Raw genomic sequence first — 27,696 nt, forward strand, 5'->3', positions numbered from 1 at the left:
CTCTACCAAGCTTTAATCGTGGAAATTCATGCTTGTGAAATGCTCTGAAAACACTAAAGGGCTATTTAAAGAAACGCATATGATGTCAAAATATGCACTGGTTTAAGATTTTAAAAATGTAAAAACATTAAGGAAGTTATTTGGGCTGAAGAGTTTCTGTGTTAGTTTCCCAGGGCTGTTGTAACAAATGACCAAAAACTGGGGGGTGGGCTTAAAACAAGAGAAATGCACTCTCTCCCGGTTCTGGAGGCCAGAAGTTCAAAATCAAGGTGTCAGCAGGGCGTGCTCCCTCTGAAGGCGCCAGGGGAGGATCTGCTGCATGCCTCTCTCCTAGTTTCCAGGGGCTAGTGGCAATCCTCAGCGTTGTAGCTTGAAGCTACATCTCTCTGCGCCGTGGCCTCTGTCATTATCTGGCCTTTTCTTCTGTATGTGGCTCTGTGTCCCCTCCTCTTCTTGTAAGGACACTGGTCATTGGATTTAGGGCCCATCCTATATCCAGGGTGATTTCGTCCCAAGCCTCAACCAATTATATCTGCAAAGACCCCATTTCCAAGAAAGGTCACATTCTGAGGTTCCCGGTGGACATGAATTTTTAGGGAACACCGTTCAACCCACGGCAGCCCCCTTTCTCCTTTTTCTGATTTAGTCTAATAAATTTGGTGATTTGGATATTTTGCTCACAGCAAGTTGGAAAGAGGTAATGGGGTGACTGGTGAGGATGGTTACCAGCAGCCCCCTGAGGGGATGGAGACCACAGAGACGTCAATGAATAAGCACTAACGAAGCCCCTGGAGCCTGGGGACACTCAGTGTGGGAGGGTCCCTGGCAATGTGCTTCCTGTTCAGCTCCTGCAGAAAGCTGACCCCATTCTTCAAGAAAGGGTAAGATTCTTTTCAACATCCTTTGTTTTGGAAGACAGGGCAACATACCTTGCACCACGTTAGAATAACTGTGGTCCAAAATGAGGAAAATTTCAATCTTCGGGAAAACCCACCCCCATTCCCCTGCTGGACCAGAGACATAGGGGAGCCTGCCCGACAGAGAAAAGGTTATAAATTATGGATGTAAGAAAAAAAATCATGCCACGGCCAGGAGTCCTAGCTCAGCTCAGGGCCTGTGGATCAGCCATGTGCTAATTTCGCTGGGCTGCAACTAACCAAATCCCAGCCCCAGCCTCAGGAAAGGATACATTCCGGATAGAACAGCCCCTTTAGGTCATAGCTGAGCTGCCTGCAATGCAGTTGAGCCTTGTGCTGTGTAGTCTCCAGCACACTCCTGGGATGCTGTGAATCTTAGACACTCTCCCAGGGACCCTGGCTCCACAGAGCGTGGAATGTATTGCTCTCATCCATCTGTGGGCTTTTTAAAAATTCAATAATTAATTCCACCATACGGTGCTATTACTGTTATTAGGATTTGGCCTTTCTCTGGTTCTTTACTTTGGCAAAGGGCTTTTATAATCATTTACCAGCTAAATAATTTAACACGTGTTATTGTTACAGGCTGGAAACCTGGTTCTTAGCTGGTGCTGGGTGATATGAAAATGCTTCTGAACTGAGCAGGGTAAAAGCTGGATGGAATTAGATGGCCCTGGTAATTTATTCCCCAGGTCATGTGCAGTACCTTGCTAGACCTCAACATGCTCTCCGTAATTTGGGTTCTGATTCATACTGGGCCATTCTTTTTTTTTGGCTGCGTTGGGTCTTCGTTGCTGTGCGCGGGCTTTCTCTGGTTGCAGCGAGCGGGTGTCGTTGCGGTGTGCGGGCTTCTCACTGCGGTGGCTTCTCTTGTTGCGGAGCATGGGCTCTAGGCTCGCGGGCTTCAGTAGTTGTAGCACGCAGGCTCAGTAGTTGTGGCGCACGGGCTTAGTTGCTCCGTGGCAGGTGGGATCTTCCTGGACCAGGGTTCGAACCCGTGTCCCCTGCATTGGCAGGCAGATTCTTAACCACTGCGCCACCAGGGAAGCCCCATCCTGGGCCATTCTTGTCATGGGAGAGTGAACCAAATGGGGGTGGGTGTGGCTTTGAAGCTGGAGGGGAATTAAGTTATGGTTCTAGCCCAACCCCCTCATTTTATGTAAGGGGAAACTGAGGCCCAGGTGGGTTGGTGCTTTGCCTAAGGCCACGTTGCTAGTATGACTCCAACGGGTGGCATAAACTCAGGACCAGAGTTTAGGGTATTCAGATTTAGGGTATTCCCCCTGCCCCGTTTCTGGTCCTAAGTGGAACTTGGAGGAAGGGAGGGAGGGGGAAGCAGAGGCAGCTGGGTTCTCCCATCAGAGGGCAAGAGCATCTGGCCGGGGCTTGGAGCAGAGGGAGGGAGCTGCAGTGTTGATCGGGAATCTACACTTTCACTAGGTTCTTGATATGTCCTGATGTGCTTCTACCTACATGCCTTCTGAGCATTGTCTTAAGGGGCACATCTCATCTCAGCCTCAGTGGTGTCCTCTGAGAGATGGATTAATAGGACCACACAGTGGTTAGAGGGGATTGATAGTCAGTGCCTAGAGAGCCCTTATCAGCATTCACTGCCCATTAGCTATTGTTGGTACAGTCTTTCTACCTATTATTATGGTTCCTTTATCTGTAAAATGGGCATAACAATGCCTGCCCCCTACCACTTCGGAATTTTTGTGAAGCTAAAAAGAGAAAGAAAATGGCAGAGAAAGTATTTCATTCTCCTCCTCGTCTAGTTCTTCACCCAGGAGGGGGGGCAGGGCAGGGGGTAGGGGTCTTCCTGGAGGCTCCAGAGAGTGTCCAGGCAGGAGCAAAAAATGCTCTCCCTCGGCATTTGTATCGGTCAAGATGCCAAGAGGAGGGCTTCTCTGGTGGCGCAGTGGTTGAGAGTCCGCCTGCCAATGCAGGGGACGCGGGTTCATGCCCTGGTCTGGGAAGATCCCACATGCCGCGGAGCGGCTGGGCCCGTGAGCCATGGCCGCTGAGCCTGCACGTCCGGAGCCTGTGCTCCGCAACGGGAGAGGCCACAACAGTGAGAGGCCCGCGTACCGCAAAAAAAAAAAAAAAAAAGGTGCCAAGAGGTAGCAGGTGGCCCACTAAAATGGGATCCTTTGAGGAGGGATGTGACCAGGGGCCCAGAAGATATGGTGCTGTAGCCGGAGTGAGCGCTGGGTGAGCTGTAACTATTCCTGGGTCAGCAGGGAGGCAGGCAGAGGGGCCTGGGCTCCTCCTGAGTGACCTTCTTCAAGGGATACTTCAGGGATGTGGTCCACCTTCTTCGGGGCCAGCCTGAGGGGGCTGGAACGCAGGACGCTATTGGCCAGAGGGCACTGAAGTAAGCCATGGTCTCTGCAGGCCCAGACAGAGAGTGGGGCAGCAGGAGCGGGTCTGCAGGGGGCCCAGCACGGCACCGTTGGCGCCCCCAGCGCAGAAGGGGTGCCTGGGAGGCGAAGTGAGAGGGGTGGGAGCTCACCTGGTCTGTGAGTTCACCGCCATGGCTCCCTTGGGGGCTGACCCGCCGAAAGCCCCAGGGACAGGTTCTACACCGTACTCCCTCCCTGGATGTAAAATGTAAAACGAGGGTGTGGAACTAGAGGATTATTCAACCTCTGGAAAACCCTTGATCCCAAGATGCGTGGTCATTTGATCTGCATTTCCTCCCCAGGCAGGACGGTGGAGATGTATCTTCTGAACTTGAACCCTCCTCCCCCCCCCCCGCCCCCCCACCCCCGCCAAATAAAGGGAAACTATTGGATGTTCTCCTTGGAACCACACAGCACATCCTGCTCCCCTGCCCTCAGCCTCTTCTGTTGGGGTAGAGGGAGGTGGTGTCACTCCTCCCTCCCCCTCCCTCCTTGCTGACATGGAAAACCTTGGGGTCAAGAAATATTCTTTTAGGTTCCTTCCGCCGGACAGTGACGTTCCTTGTCCTGAATATTTTTCTACTCTACCGTCCTTGATTTTAGGGCTGGACAGGTTTGAACGTTTGAAAGCAGCCTGCGTTGTGCAAACCATAGGAATTTGGAGCTCCAGCATCTTGGAGACGATTACCCAACCAAAAAATTCAACTTCTGCTGACTTTACGTGCACCAATCGCCCAGAATGGCAATGCTCTGACCGCAAATCCAAAAATGGGACTCCAATGGGAAGGACTTTAAAAATCATCTTTTCTTATATCCCAAATCTTGGAGCTCAGAAAAGGAAACCTTTGTGATCACTCCCGTCATTTTGTAGACGAGAAAACTCCCGAGAGAGCCACTCCCCAGAGCCCTGTGTCTTTCTTCTTCACAACCCCTGACCCCCACAACCCCGCCAAGGTCAAGGGCCTCACAGCCAAAGCGAGGTTGATCTTAGAAACATTTGGGGAAAATTAGGAACTGCTGATTGGTTCATTAAGACTCCACAGGCAGCAACAAACAACCCACCCCCCAACTCCCCCCCGCAAAACTCCTAAAACCCCCAATACACATACAGTTCTGTTTAAAAATGTAAGAGCTCACCAAATGACTTGGAGCCCCATAATCCTGTTTATTTAGTTTCTACAAGTACAAAGAAAGGGATAAAAATATCGCTCATTCATTTCTTAACCATTTACTGAGTCCCTAATGTGCGCAGAGGGTTAGGGACTACAAAGGTAACTGAAACACTAAAATCATAGAAATCACTGTATTTATGATTTTGTCTACACATCATACATTTTAAAATAAGGTTTGGCATTTTCCAGAAATGAGCATTTGCAGCAGGGTTAAACCTAGGAAGAATGTCTCAGTGATGCTATGGGCCACCTTGCCTTCAGCTTGAATTAGACCGTGAATTTTCTCACTACACACTTGAACTTGGCTTTACAAACCTGACATTTCAATGTCTGAATCTACTGTGAATGTAAGATGAGTGGATGCCTACTCCATTTAACGTACGGTTCCTGTGTACTCGCTGTGCACCAGGCCCTGTTCTAGGCACGGGGGATGGAGAAAGGAAAAATATTTATTTTGCCAGAATTTGCTCCTGTGCTGGGGATCAGGCTGGTTATGGGGAAGCCTGCCGGGTGAGCCCAGAGCCTGGCCCGCCTCTGCCCGGCACTGTGTGGCCTGGGACTAGGAATTTACTTCCCTGAGCTACAAAGAAGCTCCTCGGGACCTGGGGAGGATCTCCTTAGTCACTCTGAGCACTAACCCTACACTCGTGACATGCCTCTACCACCTCCTCCTGGCCTCAACATCACTACCAAGAAGACACTGCAGGGTACTTAATTAGAGGTCGAAGCCATCATAAGAGGCAAAGCAGGCACTGTGTTTTGTTTTTAGTATCATAGTAGCTCATTTGAGTCTCACAACACTGTGATGGAGGTATTATTATTATTCCTTCCATTTTATAGATGGGGGAACTGAGGCACAGAGAAGTTAAGCAACTTGTCCAAAGTCACACAGCTAGAAGCGGGAGAGAGGATTGGAAATCAGACTGTGTCACACTACCTCCTGCCGTGGCAGCCTGGGCTCTGACCAGTGGGACAAAGAAGGTCGCCGAGAGCCTAGGAAGTGGAAATGACAGGGTCTTGAGTGTTGGGGAGCAGCAGTTGGCTGCCCTGCCCGGTGGAAGGTGGATGGGGCAGCGGTTACTGCACTCATCTGCGCAATGATGGATCTGTCCCTAGAAAGGGATCATAACCCTAGAAATGTCCTTTAAAGAGTCATCTAGAAAAACCAAATCCATGTCAAAAATCCTGTGAATCTCTAGGAGTTACAGATTGCTGGTGCTAGGATGAAACTGGGGTCTGAGGGAAGAGCATAGTGTATTTCACACAGATTTCACTCTGTGGACACTGTAAAAACACCTTAAACCAGTTTGTCCCACAACACAGCTTCACTGGTCCCCAGTTCTGTGACTGTGGCCTCTTCAACCTCATCTCTAGCCAAGACCCTACCCTGCCTCTCCCAGAACCATCTACAACCCTGAGTTCCCCAAATCACTGCACCCTTACAGGTTTGACGCTTGTGGTGAGCTCAGTGGTGGCCCCCCCCCCCCCAGAGACGTCCCAATCTAACCCTCGGAATCTGTGAATATTGTCTTATAGGGCAAATGATGTGATTGCAGATTTTCTTCTTAAACATTTTTTATTTCTTTAATGTATATATATATTTATTTATTTTTGGCTGCGTTGGGTCTTCGTTGCTGCACGCAGGCTTTCTCTAATTGTGGTGAGCTGGGGGCTACTCTTCGTTGTGGTGCGCAGGCTTCTCATTGCGGTGGCTTCTCTTGTTGTGGAGCACGGGCTCTACGTACGCGGGCTTCAGTAGTTGTGGCACAAGGGCTCAGTAGTTGTGGCTCGTGGGCTCTAGAGCGCAGGCTCAGTAGTTGTGGCGCATGGGCTTAGTTGCTCCGCGGCATGGGGGATCTTACCAGAACAGGGCTCGAACCTGTGTCCCCTGCGTTGGCAAGCGGATTCTTAACCACTGTGCCACCAGGGAAGCCCCGTGATTACAGATTTTGAGAGAACATTATCCTGGGTCATCCCAGTGGCCCCAAAATCCAATGACAAATGCCCTTATAGGAGACACAGAGGGGAGGAGGGGGCAGGGCGATCACGGAGGCAGAGACTGGAGGGATGCGGCCACAAGCCTAGCAAAGCCTGGAGCCACCGGAAGCTGGCAGAGGCAGGAACGGATTCTCCCCTGCAGTCTCTGTAGGGAGTGTGGCCTGGCTGACCCCTTGATCTCGGACTCTGGCCTCCAGAGCTGTGAGATGATACACTTGTGGTTTTAAGCCTTCCAGTTTGGGGTAATTTGTTACAGCAGGCCTGGGAAACTGACATCTGCCTACACATGCATCCCCACCTGGGAGACCTTCCGCCCACTCTGCTCTCCCTCGGGCCCCCCTGGAGGATTTCATACTTTGCCCACAGCCTCCTGCCTTCCCCCCCTGGCAGTGGACGAGGTCACTCCCACTGGTGGGCCCTCTGCTCCTTCGGAAGGCTTGCCATTTCTTTTCCCTTGTCCATCAGCTGCTGATGGGCGCAGCGTGTCTTGTGAATTGCATTGTCCACATGTGTGCCCTTCACAGGGTCTGGTGCGGCCTGGGCACCCACAAAAATACCACACAGAATGAAGCTGCAGAGTCCCAGTGACCGGCACCAGTCAAAACCCAGGACAGCATGAAAAAGCAACTGGCGACTGTCCCCTGCTGTCTCTGGGACAACCATGGGCCATCCTTGTCTCTGTCCTCCTCAGCTGACAGAGCCTTTGAGGGGGAGAGGGGTCCACACAGGGCCCAGGAGGCCCACCCTGCAGCTCCCCGTGTAGGATTCTGACTGCAGTGTTTGTGTGTGTGCGTGTTGGGGCTGAAGATGGGGACAAAGCTATTCCCTCGGTGAACGCAGCCCACAAGGTTTCTTGCGATCTGTAAGCTCTTAGTCTGGCCAGGGACACACCTAAACCAGCACCTGAGCAGACTCTAGCTGCTCTTCCTCAACTGCTGCAGGAAGTAACGAAGCGTCAGGGAGGAGGCCCCCTCTGGTCCCCTGTAAGAACCTGGACCACACACAGATGCCTTATCGCTGTACCAGTCCTGCGTTCAAAGGGCCTTTGCCAGAAGGATGCTGAGGCCAGGCCCCAAGGTGCCTGCGTCTGGGACACCAGCCCTTCCTGGGCTGGCCAGGGGTAGTGAGTGTGCGCCAAGAGCCTGGGTCCTGCCAGGCTGCCCTGTGGTCAAAGGCTCATGTGGACCCTGCTGAGGACTTGGGCCCAGTTAAGAGAAATCCAGGCACCTCATCTGCTTGTGCCCTCCCGGGGATTTTGAAATCAAGGTGCCCATGGCCAGGTTCCTAGACTGACCTGGTGGCTCAAGGCTCAGCAGGCAGTGAGAGGATAGTGTTCCTGTTCTCCAGCTACATGGAGAGGAGGTTCTGCCGGGGTGCTTCTCTCATGGTTCTCAGGCGGCAGATGGAAAACGCTGGGTCTCAGGCCATCAGCCACGCAAAACAGAATCAGGCAAAGGGTGTCAAAGTAAGACTTTGGGGGACACCTACTCTGTGTCCTAGCAGGGCCCCAGCAGGACACAGGGGCCTGGGAGGTGCCCTTTTTCCAGCAGCAGCCTTCCTCCCGCACCTAGTCTTCTTCCCCGAAACCCCTTCTCATCCGGGGAGTCCTAGGCTAGGGCTGGTTGGAAGTCTATAAAATGGGGCCCTAATCTGGGAAGCTGCGACAGTGGCTCCGATGGGGGGAGAGAGGGCCAAAGGATCGGGTTAGAAATCCCCTTCTTCGTTCCAGGACGCCCCTTCTCTGAGCCCTGGATGATTGAGGCTGCGGCTGCCGGGAGCGGACCCCAGCTTTACCTTCTGACCAGACCAGAGAAACGCTACAACGCGTCACGCGAAGCGCTCTCTTTGCCCTGGATACCTTCCCTCCCGCTACCCTGGGCGTCCCCCCACATCCGGACACCGTCCCCAGCTCTGGAGAGCGCTCCCTCCACATCCTGTACCACCAAAAAACTCCCCCCTCCATTCCCATCCGAGCCTCCTTTCACCAGGGACACGCCCTCTTTTTGTCGGCCTCTCCACAAGCCAGCCACGCACTAACCAGACCACGCTCTCGTCCCTGCCACCGCCCACAGCCTCCTGGAAGCCTCCCCCGCAGGACCCTTCCCTATCCTTCAGGACTCCCAGATCGGCTCGGCTGTAAGGGGGGCACCTTTTCCCCCAGTTTGGGGGATCGCTCCATCCCTAGGATCCCCCGCCCCTCTCTCGCTTCGAATCGCCTTGCGCCCCAGCCGCCGCCTCGGGGTTGCGCAGCCCGCACCTCTCTTTCTCCCCATCCCCGGCTTCCAGCCCTGTGGCGCCCTCCGAGCCTCCCATCCGGGGCGCGATCACATCCCCCTTATCTCCCCCCACCAGCCGAGGTCCCGGCGGCCGCGGGGTCCACGGGGAGCGCCCCCCTGCGCCCGCCCCGCGCTTCTTTGTGCGGCCGGCGCGCGCGCGCTGCGTCAAGGCTGCCGCTGCCGCCACACGCACGCACTCACAGCGCGCAGTTAACCCCCGGGAGCGGCAGGAAGGGAGGTGGCGAGCGGGGGGAGGGAGCCCAATCGCGCGGTGCCCCCGCCCCGGCCCCGCGCGGCGCCGCCTCTGCCATTGCTGTGAGCGGGAGCGGGCGACGCGGAGGCTCGGAGTGCGGTCGGAGTCCAGACCTGCCGGAGCCGGGCGTGGGGTGAGTGCTGGCCGGCAGGCGGGGCCGCGGGGCGCCCGGGTTGGACCCTTCCGCCGGGGAGCCGGGTACAGGGCCGCGCATTTCCCCAGGTGGGAGGGACAGGGGTCCCTGGGCAGGTCACCGGCGAGGCGTCGCCAGGACCGGGGACGCGTCTAGACCCGCGGGCAGGGGCGGCGTCCCTGAGCTTGGCGCTTTTGCCCAGCGGGTGAGTCCATAAATACACAGCACCCACCCCCCAGCCCTCGGGCCGCGACCTCTGCGTCCTCACGACCCCTCCTCGGAGACGAGGCGGGGGCCGGAGAGCTCGCCGACGCCCGGGACAGCGGGTGGGTCTTGCTCGCGGTGACTCCCGCCCGGCCCTCGCTCCGCAGGCGGCAGCCTCGGGTCTCCCGGAACCATGGTGAAGTTGGGGAACAATTTCGCGGAGAAGGGCACCAAGCAGCCGCTGCTGGAGGATGGCTTCGACACCATCCCCCTGATGACGCCCCTTGATGTCAATCAACTGCAGTTCCCGCCCCCGGATAAGGTGAGAGGCCCCCGGTACCCAGGACCGCCGGGTGCGCACCCCCAAATCTCGGGTGGCGGCCGCAACAAAAGAAACGCGCCGCGTGCGCTGGGGACGCGAACTGGGGGCGGGCTCGGGCGGGGTGGAGGACGCCCCTCGGAGGACCACGTACCCGCGCGGGATTCTGGATCGGGTGATCTGGCCCCCCCCCCCCCGCCCCGCCTTAGATGACAGCTTCTTCCTGACAATGGAACGCGGACGGGGTAGGGTCCCTTCTTGATTTTCGTGGGACTCTTGTCCGAGAGAGGCCCCTGGCCCCTCCACCTACAACCCAGCCCCGTTCGTCTCAGCCCCGGGGTACCAGGAGCTCTGGTTCTGGGGTGAGCCCAGGAGTGGTGCGGCTGCCCCTCGTGCCTTCCCGGATGATGCAGTTTCAGCCCGATTTGCCCCTTTGGGGTGGAGAGGCCCCTCTCCTTGGCCAGATGGGCCCTCCCTAGGGGCTGAATCCCCCTCCTTACCCTCTGCGCCCACCCCTCTCACATCGGCGGTAGATGCGGCAGGGTGCGCGCTCCTACACCGCCTCCTTCCTCTCTTTGTTCCTTTTGTGAAATTTCCAAACAAGCACTCGTGCTCCTCAGTATTAGGGTAACTGGGGACAGCCATTCATCATTCTCTCCTTAAAGCGGGAGTTTTTTCTTTTTGTTGAATTTAAGGAATCCCCTCTTTCTTGAATACCGCCTGCCATCAAGTAGTCTGTGTCCATTAAGAGCAATGTTTTCAAGAGTTAACATTAAAAACGCTTAAAACTCTAGACAGTTATATTGTAAAACTCCAACCTAAAATTATCCACACACATCCATTCTGACCCCCTTGCAGCTTTTCAGAATCATCCCAGCCACGAGGAAGCGCACTCTGTTCCCCCAGGTGTGCTGGCGTTAATTGTTTCATTTAATGCCTGGCAGGGAGGTTCTGACTCAGGGCTTGTTGTTTATTTGGGGCATGTTGGTGATTACTGGCCGTGGGGCAGGGGTGGGGATGAGAGACTATCCCTGCCATGGGTCCTTCCTTTCGTTATTCCCACGGTGGGCCTTTTGATAGCCTTACTCAGTTCCCCAAAGTGGTTTTGATTCCCCCAACTCTGTTGTCTGTGTTTGGGTAGGAGAGCGGGGGGCGGGGGCCAGAGCGATGCTGGAACAGGTGTTTTATTTCAAGAAAAGAGGATCAGCTGGTCACACCTGTGTACCTGGGTCAGGCATCGATGGTCTAAAAGAAGCTTTGTGGGAGGGGCAGGGCTGCCTGAGGACTCGGCTTCCGCCTCCCCCTTCCCTGTCTAGGTGTCAGACTTGCCCAGTTAGCCCAGCCTGGCGCCACCGTGCCCGCCTTCCCCTCCTGCCTCAGCCTGTGCCAGGGACACGGCATCCCCAGGAAGCACCTCTGTCAGGTGATCGCCTCCACTCAGCCTCCTCTTTGGTCCTCAGTCTGTTCCATTCCGGAACCGTCTGGCACATAGTTGGCTTATACCAGGGAGGAGGTTTCAGGCAGGTATGAAATTTTGGCCAGACAATCAGGCCATCAAGGGTAACCTAAGCAGCTCTGAAGGTGATGAGTCTCCCGTCCCTGAGATGCTCCAGACATGGGCATTCTAGCAGGGAGTGATGGTTGCGCCAGGTTTCTGAGGTCACAGATGAGGAAACCGAGTCTCCAGGCGTTTATAGGACGTGCGCAAGGTCACTTGGCTGAAGGCTGCCATCCTCCAGGATGCGGAAGCCCTGGCGGGGCCCCTTGCTCTGCCCTGCTTGGAGCCAGACCGCACTCTCACGACACATCTCTTAACCCGAACAGCGGCAACATGTTGCTCCCAGCTAGGGTTCAGGGAGGTGATGTCACCTGTCCCAGGGGACGCGTGTCCGAGGGCTGGTAACACAGTTCAGGTTGTAAATAGAATGTGTGCTGAGCACAAGGTTCTGAGGTGCAACAGTGCCGGTAGTCGCAGAGCTGGGAGCAGCCTCAGGGCCAGTCTCAGCTGACGCGTTGGAATGCTTGTTACTCACCAGGCACTTGTCCGCATGCTTCATGGCTTTCAGTTACTTTAACACACTGGCGTTAGGAGGTAACTACCACTGTTACCCCATTTTACAGGTGTGGAAATGGAGACACAGAGAGTTTAAGGAACTTGCCCGAAGTCACCTAGCTTGTTAGTGGCAGAGGCAGATGGAATCCGGGCTGATGGGATCCTGACCGGGTCCCCACTGGGCTCAGGGTCCCGTGGATTCCCTCCTCCTCACAGTAGCCCTACCAGATAGGCCTTGCACCCATGTCACAGGCCGGGAAACTGAGGTTCCAGGTAGCCAAGGGTGTGCTCAGGGTCCCACAGCTACTCAGGTACAGTTGGGGTTCGAGGATGGCAGGGTGAGGCCCAGGTGCTGCCCTAGAGATGGGTGCCCCCAGGGTGGGCACGCAGGCTGTCGCACTGAGCGCAGGGAGAGCTGCATGTAACGGAAGGGAGGAGGGAGGCAAGAGTGTGCTTTAAAGGGGTGTGGCCCTTAGAGCACTTTACAGTGTCGCATGGCATGGGCCACTTTCTTCCTGAGGCTGCATCTGGTGTCACGGCTCAGTCTGGGAGCGCCCACAGTGTCCTGAGTGCTTGTTCTGCGCTGGGTCCCACCACCACGGAGGGCAGTGTGTCCCCACGCTGTGAAGGGCGTTGTCACTTGGGTGAGGAAGAGGGTGGGGGGCTGTCTCTCTCCAGTCCAACTTCCTGGCTTCTGCTCTAGGGGGTGGGCATTTGAGGACTAGACACACATAGCCCCCGGACACTGCTCCCGGACCCCTCGCCTCCACGTCCAATGGGGACAGAGAAGGAAACAGCCCTGGCAACGGGCTGTGATGGGGGCAGTGATGGTGCGGAGCGGCTGTGAGCATCCGAGGGTGGAGGCTCGAGGGGTGGGTTAGGGTGCAGCTGACGCTGGGCGTTGGGTGTCGGGAAAGGGTTTGCCTGGGGCAGAGGCAGAGCAGATTTCGTGGTTGGCAAAACATCTCCCGCTTCACAGTGGAGAGTGGAGGGGGGACAGAGCAGGGAGACCCTTTAAGGGCTGTTGCCAAGACAAGGGAGAGAGGAGGGTGGGGGGTAGCGACAGACTCCCCAAGGTCGATTTGCTTGAAGGCTGGCTGCCTGCTCCTTCCTGGTGCTGGAGGGCAATAGTGCCCTTGAATCTTCTTGTTTTACCCGTGGCGGCATGTGAAGACCAGTGGAAAAATCAGCGCGTCCTTCCCACCACCTGGGCCAGTGAAGCTCTGGGCAGTGAAGGGAGCACCAAATTAGGAGTCAGGAGCTCTGCTCACTACTCTCAGCCCTGCCACCTACTAGCTACGTGGCCTTGACCAATGTACTTAACTTCCCTGCCCCTCCGTTATCATTTTTCCCTCCTGGGGCTGCTATCAGGATTATTAATGGTAATGTGCTGAAAGTCTCGGCACAGAGGAGATTTCTAATAAGTGGTGGCTGTTCTCATTCTTTCTGTGAAATACTTCCTGGTGAAATGGTGACTCTGAACGAGGGTTTCCCCACCTGTCCTCTTTGGACAGATGTGTCCGAATGTATCTGGCTGTACTACTGACTGTTTGCTTCTGTTTCCTGGACAAGGTGGTGGTGAAAACTAAGACTGAATATGAACCTGACCGCAAGAAAGGCAAAACACGTCCTCCCAAGATAGCTGAGTTCACCGTCAGCATCACCGAGGGTGTTACCGAGAGGTTCAAGGTGAGTGGCCCTGGAAGCGGATGAGATGCTGCTTTTGCCCCCAGGAGGGGTCCACTGAGCTGCAGAGATGACCTGTGGAGTGATGGGAACAGGACGAGACACAGATATGGGCTGACCCCAGATGTGCAAAATTGACCTTGTGGTTTTTAAAATTTCTTCTTTCTTTCCTTTATCTTCCAAAATGATCAATATTACTTAGTTGTAATAACGGGGAAGACCCATCCCTAAACTTTCTTTTAGGCAAAGGTTATAAACATACGACAGATCACTTACCAAACATTAAAATCCCTTCAGTTCCGGGAGGAGGGCAGACAATAACAAAAGGGCAACCCATCGCACTTACTTGGTGCCAGGACCCGATCTGAGCCTTGGCATATGCAGGCTCAGCTAAGCATCCCTCCCCAGGAGGTCAGGACTATCCATCTAGCCCATTTTGCAGATGGGGAAGTTGAGGCACAGGGTGGTCATAGCTCTGTGTGGCAGGACCGGGAGTCAGAGGTGGCCCACTGCAGAGCCCTTGTGTTCACACTCCATCTGACAGGATGTGGAGGGGTGGGGCCTGGCTGGCCCTGTACATGGGTTGCTGGAAGTGCTCACTTTGGGGAGGGAAACCTTTCTCTGGACTGTTCTTCAGGGAAGAACAGCTGCTGAAAGGGGCGGGATTGCAGCCAGGCCTGGGGACAGAGCCTTCTCCCCTGAGTCTGAGTGGCCTCTGAGGATGGAAGCAGCTGTGTTGGTTGAGGAACAAGTTAGGATGTTGATCTTCTGGAAACTTGTTCTTTGGGAAACAGATGGCAAAATGGGGGCCCTCACCTGGATTCGGAAGGGTGACGTGGGCGACATGAGTAGGTCACCCAGGCCTCGAAGGGTGGCCGTGGCTGGCTCCCTGCTTGCCACCCACGTGGATGTGTGAGCTGCGTCTCTATGCTGGGTGCATGGGCACCTGCCCACCTCCGTGCCCTGCAGTTTCCAAAGCCCCTTTGCACACTGCATCCTGTTCGATCTCCATGACGCACCTGTGAACTGGTTAAGGGATGAAAGTGAAGCCCAAGGAGTGAGGTGGCCTTGTGGGGTGACTGGGGATGCCAGGGCATAATGTGACTTTCAATCCTTCCCATCACTCCGTGCTGCCTCCCCGGCCTGGAGGAAAACCATACAGGGGCCGGCCAAGCCAGCGGGTGCCGTCAGAGTCGTTGTCTTTTGTGTCTGTGGGGTGTTTACTTGTGATAGCTCATCTCATCCTCCCAGCAACCCTCCCCGAGAAGCAGGTACTATTAGTATAACCCATTCTATAGATGGGGAAGTTGAGGCGCAGAGAGAGAGGCCTGCATCTGTGGTTTCTGTTGGTGGCCTCAGGAGGGTGTATAGGTTGAGATGCTCTTCCGGCGGCTCCTGGCTTGGTAATTCATCCGTGTTGTGAGGTTCACGGGGTCAGGTTGGACTGACCTAAGGTCAGTATCTCTCTTCCGCTCTGGCCAGCTGCGTGGCGTGTGCCTCATCTGCTGCCACGTGCGTGACCTGCCCTGTCCACGCCCGGGGATCGACCCCCGGCTGAGGCAGAGGTGACCTCAGTTTTAAGGGCACGATAGCCATCGTCCCGATGGCAGACGCCATCTGGATATCTGAGCGTGTCTGGGTTTGTCATTGCTGATTGGAACTCCGCCTCTCCTGGCCCCGGCATTTTGTGTGTCCACAAAGCAGCTTGAACTGCTATCCCTTCGTCTGTTGCTTGCATGCCAGGCTCCGTCCCCACCTCTGGGGTCCTTTGTTGGTGCTTTTCATGAACGCTCACCTCATGCAGGTCCCCATGTCCCTTGTGCAAGGCGTGGGTGATGCACGTGGGCCATCAGGGCTCTCGGCAGCCACAGCTGGGCCTTTGTGTGGTTCCCTGGCTCCAGTTGCCCGGAACCTGAGGACCCAGAAGATCCGTGCCTGCCCCAGTGGATCAGGCTGTGGTGGCAGAAGACCTGCCTTCTCTGCTCCCACCTCCTGGGATGTCTGAGAATGTCTAAGAAGGTGGTATATGCAGTTGGTGCTCAGGGGATTATTGCAGTGCAGTGGCCGTCTCCCCAGTTCTGTACATAAACCAGGCACGTCTGTACGTTTAGATCTGTGGCCTGCCTGTGGTTCACAGCCACCCGGAAGGGGGCGTCATTGCCTCTTTTGCAGATGAGGCTGTTGAGTCCCAGGTGGTCACCGGGGGCTGCTGGGGTACTCCCCATGACTCTACCTCTAAGGCCAGCACCCTTCCTCACATCTCCTGCCATACACACCTCCCTATGGGCCCCAACTTCCAAGTCCCAGACCCCGTTCCCCTTCCGTCACCTTCCAGTGCCAGCTCACATATCACCTCTGCCGTGAAGCCTCCTGGGATTAACCTCATTCTCCTGGTGTTTCCACCCCCCTTTGTAACGAGGCAGTAACAGCATCTAACAGTAGCGGAGTGCTCCCATGAGCCAGACTCTGGGTCAACCTCGTTACGCTTATGATCTCATTTTATACTCAGAAACCTCATGAGGCAGGCACCATTATTATCTCCATTTTACAACTGAGGGAAAACCAAGGCAGAGATCTTGAACCCAAGCAGCCTGCTCTTGGCTGTAACACCTGAGGTCCACGTGGCTTCTGGAGGACACATTTGCATGGGATGCTTTCAGCCCCAGGCAACGTATTGCGCTGCTGGATTGTTCTGCTTCTAAGAAGCCTTTTCCTTTGTTGATTCAAAGCGAGAGAGAGGCATGGACATATATACACTACCAAACGTAAGGTAGATAGCTAGTGGGAAGCAGCCCCGTAGCACAGGGAGATCAGCTCGGTGCTTTGTGACCGCCTGGAGGGGTGGGATAGGGAGGGTGGGAGGGAGGGAGATGCAAGAGGGAAGAGATATGGGAACATATGTATATGTATAACTGATTCACTTTGTTATACAGCAGAAACTAACACACCATTGTAAAGCAATTATACCCCAATAAAGATGTTAAAAAAAAAAAAAAAACACTTCCCAGTGACTGCTGCCCTGTGGCCTCGATCCGAACACAAGTCGCCCTCCTTCCCAGCAGCCTTCGGATATGGGGGGGCCCACGTACCCCGAGTCCTCCCCCGCGTAAGCATCATTTTTCTGCCTTCCTTTCCTTTTATGTCACGGTGACCAGACCCCTTTCCCTGGCTCACGCTTCTCTCTGGGTGTGAGGCCTGTCACCTGGTGTCCCTGTGAGTGGGATGAGTGTCCAGTGGGGTGGCCCTGGTAAGCAAGGGCCCCCTGACCTGAGTCGGTGACCTGGGGGAGAGACAGAGCATATCGCCTCCTGAGCCACCGTCAGGCAGAGTGCAGGTGCGGGGCTCTGGGTGCAGACAGAACTTTCCAGCCCCTCTGTGTCGGGCAAGAGAGGAGCTCCCTGATGCCTCCCCTCTGGTGCTGGACACATGTGCAGTGACAACTCCATAAGTCAGGGGATGACTGACTGGGCTGTTGGCCCCCAGTGATGGGGACTTGGTGAGATTTCCAGGGACCCTCGCTTGTTGGGTAAGTTTGATGGCAGCTCCTGAGGGAGCCCTCTCTGGGCCATGAGTGGGTGTGAGCCCTTTACAGGTGATCACACATTCAGCAGGTGACCTGCCCAGGGTCCCACAGTCAGCGCGAGGGGACCTGGCCAGCTTGACCCAGAGGCCTGTGGGCCTGAGTCGCTCAGCTGAATGGCCCGCATCCTGCACACCTCCTGCCTTTGCTCCAGAGCCCTGCTGAACAGGAAGCTGGTTTACCGGGCTGCCTGCGTGCCGGCCGTGGGGTCTGTGCGCGGGAGGTGGCCTCCAGGTGTGGTCTGGGGCCACCTGTGTTGGAATCACCGGAGGTTCGATTTCAACAGAGAGACCCTGGCCCCTGGGGACGTGCATTGTGACAAGCTCTCCAGATGATCCTGCTGAGTTCGTGACCCTTTATGGGTGGGCTGCGTTCCAGCACCAGGACTGGGCAGGCTCAGGAGGGCTGGTGCCTTTTGGAAATGCTAAGAGTGCTGGCCTTTCTGGAATGTTCTCTCGGCCTTTTACTGCCCAGTTGTGTTTCTGCCATCTCTGAATGCACGCACACAGCGAGGCGTGCTTCCCTGGTGGGAGACGTCAGCTGGCTGAGGGCTGGGGGCTGTCTCCTGGAAAACTGGGATGTGTGTGGGCAACGGAGAGGAGGACCTCTACCCCTGCCCCCGCCTCCCACTTGAGGGTCAGTCACAGCTGTGGCTGGAACAGAGCATCTTCCTCATCCTGCTGGTGGTAGGGCAGCTTCCACGTGGCTCCCCAGCCCAGCTGTCTCCTCGTTCTTTTCGGCTCCGTGTGTGAATCGCAGAAATGAAATCGTGTCTTTCAGTGTTGAAGCAACACGTAAATAACGTGCCCCCCTTTTGTCTGCGATGTGCGTAGTTCAGGAGCGAGGTGCCCCTGCTCTGCCCCTCATCTTTGTATACCTGCGGATGGCATCCTCGAGATGAGATGTCCTTTTGGATGTTGCTTTATGATTAGCACCCGGGGATTAATCTGTTGGCTGTGAGGTTGCTAGGCTGGTTGCTAGGTAACTGCTGGCTGGGGAGAGGGTTTTCTGAGGCTCTGCCACACAGGGACTGCTGGATGAGTCACCCAGAGGTGGCCCAGAGTCTAGGCTTCCCGAAAAGGTGAGTGTCAACGAGGAAAGCAGTTGTTGAATTACCTCGCGGTGTGTCTATGCCGAGAATAAACACGGGCCGGAGATGTTTCTCAAATTAACTAAACCTAAACAGTGTTTTAATTGCACAGTCCCCCTCACCCATGCAGAGCGGCGTGTCGCAGTGCTGCTGAGGCTGCTTCTTCACACTCGGAGGATGGAGGGGCCATACTTAGGCAGATTAAAGGAAGGTTTATGCTTGTGACTGCCGTGATGGAGGGCTGCTGACGCCTCCGACATCTACACACCGTCTCGTTGTGAGTTCAGGGTTTGGGCGAACAAGACGCAACCCCTCCCCTGGTTCCATGTTGCCCTCGGGGCTTTCAGAGATTCCAAGGTCGGCATTACACAGTTGGTGCAGGGCTGGGAGAATGTCCTGGAAGGAGAGACCAGGTTTGTTTGAATAGTGTCCATGTGCTGCATTGGGGGTCCCTTTGCCTTCTGTCAACAAATGAATCTGTGGGTGGTTCGTATCTTTTCTCACATCCTTAATGACCTTGAGCTTCCTAGGTGTCCATCTGTTTTCCACCCTCTCCAATAATCCCCTGGTGTGTTTCAAGATGCATTTGTTAAATATTTATGAACGGCGGCACCGTTGCCTTGGCACTCAGCAGTGGGCGTGGTCTTTGCAAGGTGGCACTGGGGATCCTAGAAATGCATCTCAACACTGTCACCTTCAGCAGGGCGTCATGCAGGGTTCAGCTGCCCCGTTTTGCGGTTTCCTGGCCCAGCTAGAGAGTGGGAGCTTCATCTGGAATGGAATAATTAAGTGGGTTGAGTCATCTGGGGGGTGTGTCTGTATGTTCATTTTGTGTGGGTTACCGAAAATACTTAGTGCTGTAAATGCTTGGAGATGTCAGGATTCATCTTATTTTTCCAAGATTTTTTTTTTTTTTAACTGCATTACTCAGCAGAAAAGCACATTTTTTTTTTCCCCTCTCCCTCCTGAGGGTGGGAGGGCAGAGAGAGCAGAGTAAGGATGACCCAGCCGCCATCGACCCAACGCTGCCTGCCTGGGCTCTTAGTAACAGTCTTGAAGGTTGATCTTACTGTCCTAATTTTGGAGGTGGGGAATTAAGGTCAGAGAGGAACCGGCCCAAGGTCAGCCAGCTAATTGGGGATAGCAGTAGGATTCGGCCCCACGTCCATCTGACACCGAGCCCGCCAGGCTCTGCTTTCCATACCCACAGCTGCATGGGGCCTGCGGGGTGACTCTCCCCTGCTGCAGATGCCCTAGTTCCCATCCCAGCTGGGCAGTGACCCCTGGGAGGCTCCCCGGCAGGAGAGGAGATCCCAGGCCAGAAAGAGCAGATGGGAACACAGCAAATTCAAGTGCCCATCGAGCTCCTCATCTATGAAACAGGGTGACTGCTAATTCCCGACTCATGGTGAATATTTGGAGAACAGGTATAAGGGCCAGGGCCTTGTAAGTCGAGTGGCCGTGTAATTCATGGCCCAGACCAGGACACTTTGGAGGGTGATGGTGGACCCTGTGCAGTTGGGATGCCGGAGCAGTAACTGTCAGCCAGGACTGTCCCAAGCATCTCGGGCACATGGTCCCATCCTTATAAACTCCTTATGAAGTTCACCCCGAGGCCCATATCCTATTTGCTGTCCATTCCTGGCTGTTCTTTCCAGAAAACACCCCTTGACCCCTCTTGCCTCTGGGGCAGGGCTGCTCTGGCTTGGGCTCACCATCTCTTCCGGACCCCTGCCACAGGCCGGCCTCCTGCCTCTGGCCCTTTTTTTTTTGGTAGTAAAATATACATAATATAAAAGTTACCATTTTAAAGTGTTCAGTGCCATTTACTACATGCGTGGTGTTGCCCAACCATCACCATTATCTATTTTCAGAACATTTTCAATCACCCCCAGAGGAGACCCCATACCCATTGGCAGTCACTCCCCATTTCCCCCTGCCCTTAGCCCTAAGCAACCACTAATCTCTTTTCTGTCTCTGTGGATTTCCCTATTCTGGACACTGCATGTAAGTGGAATCATACAATATTCGGTCCTGTATGACTGCTTCTTTCACTTAGGATGATGTTTTCAAGGTTCATCCAGGTTGCCGCATGTATCACTGCATTAGTCCTGTTTATGGCTGAGGAATGTTCCATTGAACGGGTAAGACTACATTTTGTGTATCCGTTCATCCATTGATGGACATTTGCATTGTTTCTACCTTTCGGTTAAGTGTGAATAGTGCTGGAGGGAACATTCATGTACAGGTTTCTCTGTGACCACCTGTTTTGAGTTCTCTCGGGTATGTAACCGGGAATGGAATTGCTGGTTCGTGTGGTGGTTTTATGTTTAACATACTGAGGAACTGCCGTTTTCCACAGCAGCTGCACCATTTTATATTCCCACCAGCAGTGTACAAGGTTTTCACTTTTTCCATATCCTCACCAACACTTGTTACTTGTTTATTTTTTTATTATAGCCATTCTAGTGGGGGTGAAGTGTATCTCATTGTGGCTTTGATTTGCATTTCTTTTTTTTTTTTTTTTTTTGCGGTATGCGGGCCTCTCACTGTTGTGGCCTCTCCCGTTGCGGAGCACAGGCTCCGGACGCGCAGGCTCTGCGGCCATGGCTCACGGGCCCAGCTGCTCTGCGGCATGTGGGATCCCCCTGGACTGGGGCACGAACCCGTGTCCCCTGCATCGGCAGGCGGACTCTCAACCACTGCGCCACCAGGGAAGCCCTGATTTGCATTTCTTAACGGCTAATGATGTTGAGCGTCTTTTCCTGTGTTGGCCATTTGTTTTTCTTCTTTGGAGCGATGTCTATTCAAGTCCTTTCACATTTTAAATTGGGTTGTTTGTCTTCCTGTTGTTGAGTTGTAGGAGTTCCTTATATGCTCTGGATACTAGATCCTTATCAGATGTATCATTTGCAGATATTTTCTACCATTTTGTGGGTTGTCTTTTCACTTTCTTGCTAGTGTTCATTAATGCACAAAATTTTAAAATTTGGGTGAAGTACAGTTTATTTTTGTTGCTTGTGTTTTTGGTGTCACATCTAAGACACCGTTGCCAAATCCAAGGTCATGAAGATTTACCTCTATGTTTTCTTCTAAGAGTTTTATGGCTTTTAGCTTTAATATTTAGGCCTTTATTCCATTTTGAGTTAATTTTTGTATATGGTGTGAGGTCAGGGTCCGACTTGATTCTTTGGTGTGCAGATATCTAGTTGTTCCAACACCATTTATCGAAGAGACCGTTCTTGCCCCATTGAATGGTCTTGGTGCACTTAGCGAAAAAATCAGTTGGCCATGAACACATGGTTTTATTTCTGAACTCTCCCTTCTATTTCATTGATTTATATGGCTGTTCTTATGCCAGTCCCACACTGCTTTGATTACTGTAGCTGTAAGGTTTTTTTTTTTTTGGCGGTACGCGGGCCTCTCACTGTTGTGGCCTCTCCCGCTGCGGAGCACAGGCTCCGGACGCGCAGGCTCAGCGGCCATGGCTCACGGGCCCAGCCGCTCCGCGGCATGTGGGACCCTCACGGACTGGGGCACGAACCCATGTCCCCTGCATCGGTAGGCGGACTCCCAACCACTGCGCCACCAGGGAAGCCCTGTAGCTGTAAGTTTCGAAACTGTAAGCTTTGAAATTGGGAAGCGTGAGTCCTCTAGCTTATTCTTCATTTTCAAGATTGCTTTGGTGTTCACTATACCTTGCAATTTCCATTTCTACAGCAAAGGCTGTTGGGATTTTGATAGGGATTGCACTGAATCTGTGGATCAGTCTGGGAAGTATTCCCATCGTAACATTATTAAGTCTTCCAATCCATGGTGCTTTTCATTTATTTGGGTCTTCTTTGCTTTCTTTCAGCAACGTGTTATAGTCTGCAGTGTACACATTCTTTCACTTTTTACTGTAGGCGATCAACTGCAGTAGTATAAGTAAATCCCGTGACTGTCACCAATGCAAGTCACAAGTGTTCTTTGTATCACACTGCAGGTGTTGCCAAGATCTTGGGAAGTGTTTAGTCCCATCCTTCCTTTGAAATCACAGTATTATAAGATCTTGTTCTTTTTGGTGTGTTAATAAGGAAGCCCATGCACGATGTATCACAAATGTACATTTTTGCAATATTTTGATAATAGTATTTCAGTGTGATTGGTTTTTTTTCCTGTGTGTTGTGTCTTATGCATTTTAAGCATGATTCTGAGAAGGATTTACAGGCTTCACGTGGCTGCCAGAGGTCAGTGGCACAAACATGGTGGAAACCCTACACCAGGCTCTCCCTCGACCCCCGCTGCTCCCACACACTGTTCCTTAAAGCCCACTGCCCACAGCAGTGGAGTGAGGGTCACCATGGGGCACCCGCCGGAGGACACAGGGTGATGAGTACAAATCCCTGTACAGTAGCTGGAATTTCACCCCACTGTGTCCTGCTTTAGAGCTTTTATTGACAGCTGCACAAAAGTGGTGTCAATTTAGGGACCATGTAGTATCTGCTCTAACACACACGTAAATTGGTGGCAAACATCTGTCCTTTAGGCAGCTGGCGATACCTCCCAGCGCTACGAGAAATGCTAATTTGGGACATAATAGAGGGGCAGCCACCTTCTGGAATCCCGCAGCGCCCAGGAACCGTCTGGGCTCCCACCTCTTGGTGTGGCACATGGGGTCCTTTGTCACCCACCCGTGCCGCTCTCCTGCAGGACGTGTGATGCTCCAGCCGCACTGGCTGAACACACTGTGTCCTGGATGCCTGGGGCTTTGGTACAACCTCTCTCTCCCTCTGACTACAACACACTTGCCTGAGCTTCCCAGGAGCGCTCCCCGTCCTTCAAGACCAGACACCCCCTCCTGGACCGCTTCCCCGCATGGGGAGGTTTGGCCTCTGCTCCCACCTTCCCCTCCCGGTTCTCACTCTGTGCTGTGGTGAGTTAACACCACTCAGCAGAGACCAGGGCTGACCCTGCTGGCCAAGGTCACTCCATGGTGGCCGGGAGCCTCCACCAGCCACTGGGGATTCCGTTGATGTAGGAAGGCAGGGCCTTGGGGCCCAAGACACTTTTGCCTTTGTGGGCCCTTTCCTCCTTAAAAAAAAAAAACAAAAAACATCTTATGACTGTCTTGGACTAAAGATGAATATAATCCAGGCTGGATTCATTACTATTTTTTTTTCTGGTTTTGAAGCAAAAGTTAAAACCATTTTCTGGGGTCACTAAAAGCATCGCGGGCCCCAGCACTGGGTTTTGTGTGCCTGATAGAGATGTCGGCCCTGAAACAAAGGCCCTGCCTCTAAGGAAACACCCTTCTGCCAACCAAGGGCCTCCATCGCCTTCATCCCTGGCCCCCAGACCCACAGCCCCACCCGGAGAGGACAGTGGCAGGTTTGGGTACTGCCCGTCCACCCGGGTCCCGGCCTCCGGGGGACCCTGGAGGGCAGAGCTGCCCGGGGTCCTGCCCCCTTCCTGCGCATGATCATTTCCTTAATAAACCCCGGTAAACTGAATTTATGTTCCACTTGATGTGTAGATGCTCTGGGTTGGCTCCTGGCACCCAAGGGCTGCCCTGTAAGTCCTCACTGGGGGATGGGCTACCTGCCAGCTGCATCCACCCACTGACTCATTCACTCGTCTCCCTCTGCCTATTGTGTGGTTTCAGCCCTGCCCGCAGGGGCTCGGTCTATGGGGAGGTGGGCTTGCAAGGAGGTGAATTAGTTTCCTGGGGCAGCTGAGTGGCGTAAAACCACACGCATTCATTCTCTGACAGTCCTGGAGGCCAGAGGTCCTGAATCAGTCGCACTGGCTGTGCTTCCTCTTGCAGCCTCTGGAGGTGTGCTGCTTGCATTCCTTGGCTTGCAGCTCCTCCCTCCATCTGCAAAGCCTGCAGCACAGCATCTCCAATCTCTCTCTGCTCTATCTTCCCATCGGCGTCTCCTCTGTGGCAGATTCACCCTCTGCCTCCCTCTTATAAGGGCGCCTGTGGTTCCACTGAGGGCCCCTCTGGATAATCCAGGATAATCTTCCATCTCAAGACCCTTGACTTGATCATATCTGCAGAGTCCCTTTTACCATGTAAAGTGGCATATGCAGGTTCCAGGGATTAGGACCTGGATACCTGTAGGGTATCAGCCGGCTTCCCTTGGCCTAGTCGTCTACATGTCTGAGCCTCCGTTGCCCCGTTGGTAAGATGCAGTCAGTAACGTGGCCTTGCAGGTGCTGTCGTAGGAGTGTACAAGCTTTATTTAAACCGCCTACCGTACGTAGTGCAGAGGCAACGAAGTTTCTGGAGCTGCCATCAGTATGGTGTTTTGGTGCAACAGGGCAGAGCTTGGGTGGGAGCTCAGGAGCCCCCTGGCTGCAGAAGTTCGATGCAAAAGTGGGATCCACTGTTCACCCCCACGGTTCTCAGCAAGGCTGAGAACACAGGAGGTGTTTGGGGCTGGGGGGTGGGCTCACATACTGATGCCTGGGTGTTGCTCCCGGTCTGGGGTCCGGGTATCGGGGTCTCCCGGTCTGGGGTCCGGGTATTGGTGTCTCCCGGTCTGGGGTCCAGGTATCGGGATCTCCCTGTCTGGGGTCCGGGTATCGGGGTCTCCGGTCTGGGGTCCGGGTATCGGGATCTCCCGGTCTGGGGTCTGGGTATTGGGGTCTCCCGGTCTGGGGTCTCCCTGTCTGGGGTCCGGGTATCGGGGTCTCCGGTCTGGGGTCCGGGTATGGGGATCTCCCGGTCTGGGGTCTGGGTATTGGGGTCTCCCGGTCTGGGATCTCCCAGTCTGGGGTCCAGGTATGGGGTCTCCCGGTCTGGGATCTCCCGGTCTGGGGTCTGGGTATGGGGATCTCCCGGTCTGGGGTCTGGGTATTGGGGTCTCCCGGTCTGGGATCTCCCAGTCTGGGGTCCGGGTATCGGGGTCTCCGGTCTGGGGTCCGGGTATGGGGATCTCCCGGTCTGGGGTCCGGGTATCGGGGTCTCCGGTCTGGAGTCCGGGTATGGGGATCTCCCGGTCTGGGGTCCGGGTATCGGGGTCTCCGGTCTGGGGTCCGGGTATGGGGATCTCCCGGTCTGGGGTCTGGGTATTGGGGTCTCCCGGTCTGGGGTCCGGGTATGGGGGTGTCCCGGTCTGGGGTCCGGGTATCGGGGTCTCCCGGTCTGGACTCTCCCGGTCTGGGGTCCGGGTATTGGGGTCTCCCGGTCTGGGATCTCCCGGTCTGGGGTCCGCGTACCGGGATCCTTGGAGGCTCCTGTGATTCTGGTACACAGCGCCGTTGGGGCCTTTTCTGTGCTCAGGTCGGGTCACTGAGGTGATGGCTGCCCCTCCTCTTGTGTGCGCCGCGGGCTTTTCGGCCACCTGTGCGTCCCATTGTTCCCGTTGGAGGTGCTGCCTTTTCAGTGGCTGGGCCTCCGTCACGTGTACAGGAAGGTGCTGGATTTGATGGTCTCCAGGCATCTTCCTTGCTCTGAGACCACAGCCCTGAGGGAGTGGGGCTTATGTTGTTCAGTGAGGGGCTGCTCTGCCCAGGTCTCCTGGACACCCCACTGTAAATGTGGGTGCCCCCCCTTCACAGCTGAGAGGGGACTGAGGGTCAGGGGCCAGATGCCCTTTCCAGAGTCACTGTGTGTGTTGGCCGAGCAGGCCTAGAACCCAGGGTGCTTGACACACAACGGGTAGTGGATGGGTGGCTTGTCTCTTGGCCAGAGTATTTCAGAATTGGCGGAAAGATGGAGCCTCGGGCGATCAGGGCTCTCCAGGGTGCTTACAGCCGTGGTGTGCCCATGTGGAGAAAGCCAGAGGGTACTCCCAGGGCCTGGAGGAAACAGGTATGTCTGGCTAAGTGATTTCACATTCTGTTCTGGAATATTCTTAATTGTCTCATGGGGGTGGGAGGTGAGGGAGGTTCATGAAACTCTCCAAACTGGGACAGAGTTTCATGTCACTTGACTCAGGAAATGGTAGATACTGGGTTATGGGGGACACATGCGCTCTCGGTGTCCAGAGAGGCTGGCACGTTCCAGAGCCCTCCGGGAGGCAGTGGGCCTGGCCAGGGCTTTGGCGAGGAAGAGGGAAGGCCGCCAGCCTGGCCATGCTGGGGAAGGGACAAGGGCGACCTCCGGGGGAGGTGAGCCAGTGCTGACCACTCAGGGCCTAAAACAGCCTTGGTGTTAGGGGCTGTGTTAGTTTGCTAGGGCTGCCGGGACAAAGTACATCGACTGGGGGACTCCAACAGCAGAGATGTATTGTCTCCCGGTTCTGGAGGCCAGAGGTCCAAGACTGAGGTACCAGCAGGTGTGCTCTGAAGCCTCCGGGGGAGAACACTTCCGTGCCTCCTCCTGGCTCCTGGGGCGGGGCGGGGCGTTGCCGGCAGTCCCTGGCTCTCCGTGGCTTGAAGGTGCATCACTCCATCCTCCGTCTTCACGTGGCCATGTGTGTGCACCTCTGTGTCCAGATGTCCCCTTTTCATGACACAGTCATACTGGATTAGGGCTCACCCGAATGACCTCAGTTAATTGAATCACCCCTGCAAGGACCCTATTTCTAAATAAGGTCACATTCACAGGTGCCAGGCTTAGGGCTTCCACTTTTTTTGGGGGGGTTGGGGCACAATTCAACCTTGACTGGGGTGCAGCACATGGGGCTGGCAACATGCTCTCCAGCCCTTGATAGCTTTTCATTCTCTTGATAAACGTGTAAGAGTATGAGGCCTTGTCCCTTCTTCAGAGACAAGATGCGCAGGCGACCTGCTCGTCACACAGGTGGCGGGTAGCAGAGCCAGGATCCAGTTCGGAGCCAGCTGGGGATCTTCCTGGAAAGGCCTGTGGCTCACTTCTCAGGCCTCTCAGGCCGTGGTGACTGCAGGGGACACCATGCCATGTAGGGAAATGTGAACCCTCATTTCTCCACCCACTCCCCACAGGGTGCTTTCCAGCTCCGAGCAGACTCTGGGGCCCGGGAGAGGCCCGGGGTTCACGGAGGCGTGGAGGGGGGAGGGGGACAGCCCGCCGTTGGGGGCTGGGGTTTGCCATGCCCCATGCCTCCTGCTGATTCTCTGGGGATCTATTCCTTTGCCTTCTCCCTGGGCTGCTTGGGGGACTGTCGTGTTCTCATTTCTCAGTTCTGTGAGCTCCTTGGCCATCGGGCCCAGGAATCCTGGATGGAAGGCCCAGGCCAGGTTCCAGGAGGACGGCCCTGAGGAGGTGGTTCCCCACAGTCCTGCGGAGAGAGGGGGGGGTTCTTTTTATACCTAAACAGATGGGGTACTGTGAACCAAACCCCACGTGGCTTCTGATTCAAGGGATAGGTTTAAGGATGCACGTCTCTCCAAGACTTGAGATTATACTCTTTTAAATTTTTTTTAATTAAATTAAATTTTTTAAAAAAATTATTCATTTTATTTATTTTTGGCTGCATTGGGTCTTTGTTGCTGCACGCTGGCTTTCTCTAGTTGCGGCGAGCAGGGGCTACTCTTCGTTGCGGTGCGCGGGCTTCTCATTGTGGTGGCTTCCCTTGTTGCGGAGCACGGGCTCTAAGCGTGTGGGCTTCAGTAGTTGTGGCACGCGGGCTCAGTAGTTGTGGCTTGCGGGCTCTAGAGCGCAGGCTCAGTAGTTGTGGCGCACGGGCTTAGTTGCTCTGCG

The 27,696-nt window shown here is 54.7% G+C and overlaps 2 protein-coding genes across 3 annotated transcripts in view; one reads left to right on the plus strand and one right to left on the minus strand.

Moving 5' to 3' along the window:
- Nucleotides 1-8,670: 8,670 nt before the first annotated feature.
- Nucleotides 8,671-9,550, minus strand: LOC138414092 (putative HTLV-1-related endogenous sequence). Its single transcript, XM_069540714.1, has 2 exons — nt 9,420-9,550; nt 8,671-9,259 (listed from the first exon to the last, which is right to left on the minus strand). The coding sequence occupies exons 1-2, from the start codon at nt 9,548-9,550 to the stop codon at nt 8,671-8,673; spliced, it is 720 nt and encodes a 239-aa protein (XP_069396815.1).
- The window catches only part of NSG1 (neuronal vesicle trafficking associated 1), a 32,280-nt gene continuing 13,569 nt past the window's right edge, over nt 8,986-27,696 (plus strand). Inside the window, exons 1-3 of one of the 2 annotated variants that reach the window (XM_060012820.1) lie at nt 8,986-9,151; nt 9,523-9,677; nt 13,300-13,416. In XM_060012820.1, coding sequence (XP_059868803.1) covers nt 9,549-9,677; nt 13,300-13,416 — 246 coding nt within the window. In that variant the 5' untranslated portion in view covers nt 8,986-9,151; nt 9,523-9,548. The remainder of the gene's footprint in view (nt 9,152-9,522; nt 9,678-13,299; nt 13,417-27,696) is intronic. The other variant, XM_060012819.1, reaches the window with a different exon arrangement.

This window comes from Delphinus delphis, chromosome 5, assembly GCF_949987515.2.
Source record: "Delphinus delphis chromosome 5, mDelDel1.2, whole genome shotgun sequence".
NCBI classification, from domain to species: domain Eukaryota; kingdom Metazoa; phylum Chordata; class Mammalia; order Artiodactyla; family Delphinidae; genus Delphinus; species Delphinus delphis.

Coding starts and splice junctions, on each gene's coding strand:
- LOC138414092 (XM_069540714.1), bottom strand. CDS start 9,550: ATGGTTCCGGGAGACCCGAGGCTGCCGCCTGCGGAGCGAGGGCCGGGC. Junction 9,260..9,419: donor CTCGTCTCCGAGGAGGGGTC/GTGAGGACGCAG, acceptor TGACCTGCCCAG/GGACCCCTGTCCCTCCCACC.